At 40.4% G+C, this 9,360-nt stretch overlaps 3 protein-coding genes across 4 annotated transcripts in view; all 3 read right to left on the bottom strand.

Moving 5' to 3' along the window:
• The window catches only part of LOC138912692 (uncharacterized), a 40,758-nt gene that overhangs the window by 5,176 nt on the left and 26,222 nt on the right, over window positions 1-9,360 (bottom strand). The window lies entirely within an intron of this gene.
• On the bottom strand, window positions 1,840-2,457 carry LOC138914892 (uncharacterized). The gene has a single exon (XM_070219594.1). The coding sequence runs from the start codon at window positions 2,455-2,457 to the stop codon at window positions 1,840-1,842; it is 618 nt and encodes a 205-aa protein (XP_070075695.1).
• LOC138914891 (uncharacterized) lies at window positions 6,072-7,313 on the bottom strand. Its single transcript, XM_070219593.1, has one exon. It carries the CDS (start codon window positions 7,311-7,313, stop codon window positions 6,072-6,074), a length of 1,242 nt encoding a protein of 413 aa, XP_070075694.1.

Here is a 9,360-nt window from a genome sequence, read left to right as displayed (position 1 = left end):
TTTTTCCCGCTAAAGTAAAATTCGTAAAGCAAAAGTTTTGTATATGCTTAAAGCAATTTTAAGCTAAAAATAAAATTTAAGCTAAAAATAAAGTTAAAAAAAATTTGTTATGTGCAAAACCTTTTAGCTATAACAAATACATAACAAATGTTTAGAAGTTGTTTATTGTACTTCAAAATACCTTTAATATGAGGTAAGGGACAAGTCTGTAGCAAAAGTATTTCGCCAGTTATGGGCTTACAAAATTTAGCCATTTATAGCAGTTTTCCCGCTAAACTAGCGAGTTTTTCCAAAAGGGGTACAACTATTGTTTCTTATATCGAGCTGTTTAACACCATATCAAATTTTCAGGACTTTAAACCAGCGTTTTGGGACAAATTGACAAGCGCACAAACTGACAAACACAATTACATTTTCATTTTAAGAAGAAGAAGAAAATCTTATTTTGGCTATAACTTTTGAACGGAGCATCGGATTTTATCATATGACGCCTTATTCGACGAGTATTTCAATAGAAACACAACTAAAACATTGCGAGAGGGCTTGTATCCCCACCGGCCCACAGTGCGGCGTCTAAAACAAAAAGCCTGCCAAAATGTTTTTTTTAAGATTTTCCAAAATGTGGCAATGCAACTTTAAAAACAATTGAATTCCTTATACAAATCAAAAAGAAAAAGTGATCTGTGATGAATGTTTCTCCCACTAATATTTGATTTGTTGTTGATTTTGTTGATTTTTACACCCGTAAAGGGTATATTGAATTCGTGCAATAGTATGTAACAGCTAGAAGGAAGCATTTCTGACCCTATAAAGTATATATATTCTTGATCAGGATCACTAGCCGAGTCGATCTAGCCATGTCCGTCTGTCCGTCTGTCTGTCTGTCTGGATGAACGCTGAGATCTCGGAAACTACAAAAGCTACAAGATTGGCATTTTGCATGCAGATTCTAGGAGTTCCTACGCAGCGCAAGTTTATTTCAAAAAAGTGCCACGCCCCATCTAACGCCCAGAATCGCGATTTTAAAAATTTAAATATTTCGGAAAAGTAAAAAATGCAGTTTAGTTCTGCTTTTCAATGCCTATCGAAATGTAGAAGAAATCGGACCATTCGTTAAAAAGTTATGGCTCATCAAAATTTATATCTCCATCTCCCTCGCACTCCCTAGAGTTGAGTAACAGGTCGGAGCACCCGACTATAGCGTTCTTTCTTGTTCAAAATAGAATTGTAGCCAATAAGAAAAAAAAGTATTTTTAATAAAAATTTTGTATACATCTGGGCGGTTCTTTTACAAACCGAACGGATTTGGCCAACAAAAAAATTTCACAATTTTGATTTGTCTGAAACTTTTTTTACGTGTACTATTCGGAAAATAAGTAAACACGTGTATCAGGATTTGGCTGAAAAAAAATTATTGTTTTTTTAAAGATTTTTTTTTAGTTTGCCAAAAAACGTGAATTTTTTAAAAGTACCCTCTTATTGAAAATCTGTATCTCCGGTTGTAGTAAATCGATTGACTTCGTGTCTTTTGCATTCATTTCTCTACAACCTCTTCTTTAAAAAAAAATTTTTTTTTTTAAATGGGTTTTTAATTTCTTAAAAATAAAAACAAATTAACATTTTTAAAAAAAATTTTAACGGGTTTGTTGCGGTCATACGGAGCTTTAAATTTATATTCTTTCAAGCCCAGCTCAAACAGTAATAATTGCGTGGTTCAATAATATCTCCCAAATTACGTAAAAATACTAAATTCATGTATGGCTGCAGATTCTGTTAACATTTAAACTTAATTCTGATCTTCCCCAACATTCTCCCCCCCCTGAAAGAACCTGGGTAATTTCAAGAACATTCAACAGGCAAAGGGGCGATTTTGTGTATTGGCCTGCGCGGAGTGCGTTTGTTAGTTTTTAGATCTACGACTCGAACCCGGTCGTCCTTTCCAGAAATCACAGCCGTGACTGGTGCTAAGTTCCAGTGCTGTGGAGGCGCTGTGTCCTCGTGAATGATCACTAGCTGGCCAACTCTGATGTTGTCTTGAGGTTGAGTAAACTTAGTTCGCTTTTGCAGGGTATGAATGTAGTCGCGCTGCCATATGCGCCAGAATTGCTGCTTCAGGAATGTTATTCGTTGCCATCGTGTCAGAGAGTTGAGTTGAGATGCGTCGTCCGTAGCAGATGAAACTTGAAGGTGCTCCTCCGGTGCTGAAAGCAGTGGTCCACCAATGAGTAGGTGAGCTGGGGTTAGCGCGAAACCATCGTTCGGGTCGTCAGACAGAGGAGCGATAGGTCGCGAGTTCAGTATCGATTCGATCACTGTCAACAACGTTAGAAGTTCTTCGTAGGTCAGGTGAGCTTCTGCGGCATTCTTGACCAGGAGAGTTTTGGCGCCCTTGCAGGCGCTGTAGGATTCCAGCAAGCTGATGCTCTCCTGGCTCAAGACTGCACGTTTGAACTCCATTAGTTTAGAAGCTGCCCCGACGAAATTTGTTGCATTGTCACATACAATGCGTCTGGGGAGGCCACGACGTGCGATGAACCTTCGGATACAAGATAGAAATGAATTAGTTGTCAAGTCAGTCACAAGCTCAATGTGGATTGCTTTAGAGGTAAAGCAGACGAAGATTGACGCATAGGTCTTGTACGGTGATTTGCTTCTTATTTTGTAGGACGTCATAAAAGGCCCACAAAAGTCGACTCCGGTGACAAAGAATGGGCGCTCTCCAAGTAGACGGTCAGATGGGAGGTTTCCCATGATCTGAGATAATAGACGCGGCCGGTAGTGAAAACAGTGTGTACAGGCGCGTACCACCTTCCTCGTTAGGTCTCGAGCATTGACGACCCACATTTTTTCACGTAGCAAGGATAGCAGTACCTTTGGTCCGGCGTGCAAGTTTGACCTGTGAAGAAATTCTACGAAAAGTTTTGTGAATTTGTGATCCTTGGGTAGAATCGGTGGGTGCTTTGCGTCAAACGGGATGTGTGTGTTTGCCAATCTTCCGCCGACTCGAACCACGACCAGTGTTGCATTTCTTGTCTTGACTTCATGAAGAAAAGGTGCCAGTGCCTGCATGCTTGGCTGTAAAACTTTATTTTTACGTAACAAGCCTATTTATTTGCTGTATGCTGAGTGTTGAACATGTGCTACTATTCGCCAAAACGTGTCAGTGAGCTCGGTCGCTGGCACATGAACTACTTCTTGAGTGATTGGTAGAACTTTATTAAAAACGCGGAAGATAAAGGAAAGGGTTCGCAAAGATTTTATGTAAGACGATGAATTATTGATCACCTGATGAATGATGTTCATATCAACCGACGACTCAATGTTGCTGATTAATGAGGTTTGTAGCTGAACTTTGAATGGAGGATCTGTTTCTTGTCGTAAAGCAACAGATTCTTTAAGAGTCGGCCAGTCCTCTTCTGCAAGCTTGAGGAAGTTTGGACCGGTGAGCCACATGTTTTCTTGTATCTCCGAAACGCTACAGCCGCGAGACACTATGTCTGCGGGATTCTTCGGGCACATAACGCCACTCGATGTTCTTATCCTGTTGCTGAAATTCCGAAACTCGATGGGATTCAAAGGTTGGCAAAACTGATGAATGCTTGCGAAGCCATTGCAGTACAGTCTTTGCATCAGTCCAGAAGTACACTTTGGATATGTACTGCTGCAGTTTCTGTTGAAACTTGTGGTAGGTTCGACTAAGTAGAACTGCTGCAGAGAGATCTAATTTCGGGATGGACAGAGTTTTGATGGGTGCTTATTATTTTTTTATTATGATGGACGTTGATGCACTACGAGCAGTACAAACAAGTGGCCCAACGATACCAAGCACAAGCTTGTTACGCGCGGGACCCTTTAACAATTAGGGCAAAAATGCGAGTTCGCGAGGAAAAGACATGAAACCAAATACTACAAATACTACAACAAAGATTGAAGCAAATTAGATAAAATTTTAGGTTTTAATACGGGGATAGATGTTGAAGTGCAAATTAAATGATAAAGATTGTTATAATACATAGAACACGAAAAGGCTCATGCAGAGTAAAATTTGATGCACATCGATGCAAATTAAGAGGGAATAATTTCGTGTTAGTCTAACGGGAACATAAAAAGTTAAACGGTTTACCAGTTCTACGGAATCAATATCACCTCTTATAAGATTTTGCATAAAAATAGTACCAAGCATTATTCTACGGTTTTCAAGTGTAGGTAAATTAAGCAATAGTAATCTACTCTGGTAGGAAGGTAGCCTTACGTTTTGATCCCAGTTCAAACTACGAAGGGCAAAAAGAAGAAATTTTTTTTGCACCGACTCAATACGGTCGATGTGCACTTGATATTGTGGACTCCAAACTGAAGAACAATATTCCAAAATAGGACGGACAAGGGAGGTAAATAATAATCTGGTTGTATAAGGGTCATCAAATTCCTTTGACCAACGCTTTATAAACGCAAAAACACTCATAGCTTTATTGACAGTGTCCATTATGTGGCAATCAAATTTAAGTTTTGGGTCGAGAAGAACACCTAAATCGTTAATTGAATATATACGGTCGAGTGGTGTATTTTGAAGAGAATAACTAACAAACGTAGGAGTGCCCCTATAAAAAGTCATAACGTTGCATTTAAGGCAGTTCAGATTTAAAAGGTTGTACTCACACCATCCCTGAAAACAATCAATTTCTGACTGTAAGTTGAAACCGGACCCTACATCTTTATATGATAAACAAAGCTTAACATCGTCAGCGTACATTAGTACACGAGAATGAGCTACGATAGAGGGAAGATCGTTAATAAACAAAGTAAACAGCAAAGGGCCTAAATGACTACCTTGAGGAACTCCAGATGTCACGTTGATCATTTTAGAAACAGCGCTCTTAAATATAACCCTCTGAGTCCTACCATTCAAGTAACTTGAAATCCAAGTTAATAGATTACATGGGAACCCAAGCTGATCTACCTTTGATTTGCCGATTAGAGAGTGGATTCTGATAACTCCGTCGACTTCTGTGCGCACGTATAAACAACACCCATATCCACGCTTGGATGCGTCTGCGAACCCGTGAATTTCTCCCTTGTTGTGGGGTGATGTGAATACGAAGCGCGGAACTTGTATTTGCGAAATGTTTTGGAGGTCAAGTTTTAAAAGGTTCCAAGTATTGACTAAATCCTCTGGGATCAGTTCATCCCACGACAGATTCCTTAGAACAAGATCCTGGATAAATATCTTGCAGTTCATGATTATGGGCGCAATTAATCCAAGTGAATTAAAAAACTCGTGCCACTTCTGACAGCACTGTTCTCCTGGTCGGATTCTCCGAAAATTCCACCTGGTTGTGGAATACGAACAAATCCTTTGAAGGCTGCCAAGCGAGTCCAAGCATCTTTGTTGATATGCATTCGTTTAGTTGCATCGGGATTTCGTTGTCAGAGGATTCTACTAGAACAGCTGAGTTGCTGTTGAACTTCGTCATGGTAAATCCCGCCTTGCTGAGTAGCTCTTTAATTTGCGTTTTTTTCTGAGCAGCTTCTTCGATATCATTGGCACCAGTTAAAAGGTCGTCAACATATAAGTCCGAACGCAAAACTTGAGCTGGAAGTGGAAATTCTAATTCATATAGATTAGCGATTTGGAAAAGACTGCGAATTGCAAGAAAGGGAGCAGCTGATACGCCGTACGTTACAGTGTTCAACTGGTAAGTGTGCAAGGTGTGACTCTTAGACTCCCTCCACAGAATCAGTTGAAATCGCCGATCTCTTTCATCCATTAAAAATTGCCTGTACATTTTGTACAAATGAAAGAAGAGTCGTGATGAGATCCTGTTGTATGGTTGGGCCTACCATTAAAAGTTCGTTGAGGGCCAAGCTTGGTTGTTAGGCTTTCCGGACGCAGAACGCAGTGTTGAGGGATATAAAAATTTGGCTTGCTTTTGCCACTGTTGTAGTGCGAGACATGTGTCCAAGCTCAATATACTCCCTCATGAATTGGATATAGGGTTCCTTCAGTGATGGATTGCGATTGAGTCTGCGCTCCAGCATTATGAATCCTTTGAATGCACTATCATACGATTGCCCTAACCTGTGTTGTTCGATTTTAAAGGGGAGCCGCACATGAATACGGCCGTCGCGTCGCTTGTGAGAGCTACGTTGTCGGAATAATGTTGCTCGCGAAGCTGCTCCTCTTCACTAAATCTCTGAGGTGCGGTTTTGTATTCCTCCACTTCCCAGAACTTGTCCAAGCATTCGTCGAGAGACATCCTTTCCTGAATGAGATTGCACTTGTAAGTTGCTGAATTTGCGAGGTGTGTCGCGTTTCCACCGACAATCCAGCCAAATGCTGTGTTGATAAATGCGGGCATTCCTGGGCCAACCTCGCACTTGCCGCTGCGAATAGCCTCGAAGAATCCTTCTATTCCTATGAGCACGTCGATCCTGTGAGATTGATCAAAGTTTGGATCAGCTAAAACTATTCCATTTGGAATGTCCCATTGTGAGATGTCAATTGGTTCGCTGGGCTGGTGGTTGCAAATCCGTTTGATCACATCGAAATGAGAACACCACTTGAATTCCGAGACGCGAGACTTAAGAACTGTATAAACGTTGTAGATTACAGTTTGAGTAGTGTTAGAAACCCCACTTATGGACTGAGAAACGCGAGACTTTTCTAGCTTGAGTCGTTTGGCAGTTTCTTCGGTGATCAGATTCACCTCGGATCCTGAGTCTAGAAGTGCCCGAACAATTTGGAAGTCTCCATGACCATCCTTGATCTGCACTAGTGCTGTAGGTATGATGCCTCTTTTGGGCGTGCGCGCTATTAGAGACACCCTAGGTCTGCTGTGCTGGTTAGAATCAGCGTGTTCTGGAACCAGGCTTTGTTGTGGTTGGTTTGTCATCGAATCAGCCTTAATTGGGCTTGGACTATTCGCATGCAGAAGAGTGTGATGAGCGCCCTGACAAACCTTGCACCGAGATTTGGATGAACAATCCGTAATAACATGGGATTTGCGCAAGCAATTAAAGCAAAGCATGGCTTTCCTTACGAAGTCTTTCCGCTGCGTGAGTTGAAGTGCAGAGAACGACTTGCATTGTGTGATGTAGTGACTGCCCGAGTCACAGTATGTGCAACTGGCATTTGTTGTGATGAACGATTTGGACAAATGCATGTGGTTTGTCTTTTGTCGTTGCTGTGTGTCGATGGCTCGACCTTTGATAATGGCGCGTGATCGGCCTTCCAAGAATTCACAGCGGTGTGTCAGAAACTTGCAGCACTCGTCCCAGTCTGGAAGCTTTTCAAATGACTGCTTCTCATCGTTCATGACGTCGTTCGGTGATCCCAATGATAATAATGATCCTCGGATCGCTGATGATGTGTCCACAAGGCGTTGCAATCCTGAAGCGTCTGAGTTCGAGATGGATTGCAAGTTGAAAAGTTGTCGTAACGTTCTTTCAGCCGTTTAAATGCCTTTGAATAATTGTCCTCAGGCTGCGCCTGACACACAGCTCAACAAATAATTGAATTTGTCAATAGCTGAGATTCCAGGTTCACTGTGCACGAGATTTGTAAAAGCGACTTCAAACCGCTTGTAGTCTGAATATTTGCCATCGAAGTGCGGCAACTTCAAGTTTGGCAATCGGGAAGAATGTACACTGGCGGAGGCATTCAAAACACTGACGTCTGCTGAATGGTTGTATTTACTCATTAGAGATTTGATTTTGCTTTTGGATTTAATGAACAATGTTTCCACCTTAGCTCTACCGTCGTCCGTATAATTCAGGTCTTCAATTCGTGTTTGCAATTGACACAACTGGCGAAAGTTAGACTCTAAAATTTGTAAATGGCAATCTAACTCTTCGTGGTTAAGCTCGGTTGCATCGGACTCCCTGTTCACTCTGACCGCTAAGTTTTCGATGTTGGCTTCCATTTTTGAGCGTTGTAGTCGAAGGAGAGTCAATTTTGCGTCAACTGCCTCTGCTGCCAAATCTTTGGTCATTTTAAACGGTTGTACGAAAGTGCGGCAGAGTAAAGAGCTGAGAAACTACGGTTCAAAGAAGAAAAGCTAGTCTGAAGGCGAAACTGTACCACGTGTGCAGCCCAGCGTTATAGTTTTGAGCAAAAAGAAGACACAGAATCAGTACGTATTGGTATGCGTAAAGCAACGGTTGTTTCTGCCGTAATTAACCACCTTCAGCAAAGTAATCACACTACCAGCAAGAATTTTATGTTTGTATGTATTTGTAAGTCTACTTACAGGTTATTGTGTGCGTGGCACACGATTATATAATTACGGCGTAGTTTGCGTATGTGCGAATGTCGCAGGTTATGTAGCGGCAAATCTCACTGGTCGGGTAGAGGAAGGGAATCATCTTGGTTGTACTAATCCCGCTTGTGGAGATGTTTTCAAGCGATTGCGACCTGCGCGTTTCCGATCCACTGCCGATGTTGCGCCTTTTGATTTGCGGGAATCCAGTGCGTGCCTTGATGGTGTCTTCAACGACGATCACACTGAAGATGCTGCGGTTGCAGGCTGGCCAATGTCGAATTGGTTCCCGGCTTTTATGAAATAAAATTATAACCTCTAAACAGCCACGCGAACTTTACTATTTGTCTGGGTCCTGTCACGGTCGCCAAATGTTGCGGTCATACGCAGCTTTAAATTTATATTCTATCAAGCCCAGCTCAAATAGTAATAATTGCGTGGTTTTTTAGACGTTATAATGCTTATTTGCTGACTTCAATAATATCTCCTTTCAGATTCGTTGCGAGTAGAATCGCAGAAGGGCAGAGAGAGAGTATTACACAAGAGAAACTTAAGCGATCGCGTTATGGCTTTTGTCGTTTACCAAAATACCAAATTACGTAAAAATACTAAATTCATTTATGGCTGCAGATTGTGTTAACATTTAAACTTAATTCTAATCTTCACTAACAGGGTTCTTCACAAAAAAAATTTGTTTTAACAGGGCCTCGGCTTTTTTCTATGAAAAAACGTCTTATCGGATCCTTATGGAATTCATGTTTTCTCATCGTTTACTAGTCCTTTAAAAATTTTTTTTAAAAGTTAACTTTTAAGTGTTTTGACAATTTCTAAATGACAAAAAGTAAAAAGTCATTTTGTAATCTATTAAAAACTTACAATTATTTGTTTAGCCGTCCATTAAAAACTTTAAAAATAAATATTTAAAAATGTTTAATAAATTACATAATACAAAAAAATAATAAATAAAATAAATTTAAAATTATTGTTTATTAAATGGACGGTTAAAAAAAATAATTGTAAGTTTTTAATAGATTAAAAAATGACTTTTTACTTTTTGTCATTCAGAAATTGTCAAAACACTTAAAAGTTAACTTTAAATCATTAA

The sequence above is a fragment of the Drosophila takahashii genome, chromosome 2L (assembly GCF_030179915.1).
Source record: "Drosophila takahashii strain IR98-3 E-12201 chromosome 2L, DtakHiC1v2, whole genome shotgun sequence".
In the NCBI taxonomy this organism is placed as follows: domain Eukaryota; kingdom Metazoa; phylum Arthropoda; class Insecta; order Diptera; family Drosophilidae; genus Drosophila; species Drosophila takahashii.
This window is presented reverse-complemented; position numbering and strand designations above follow the sequence as displayed.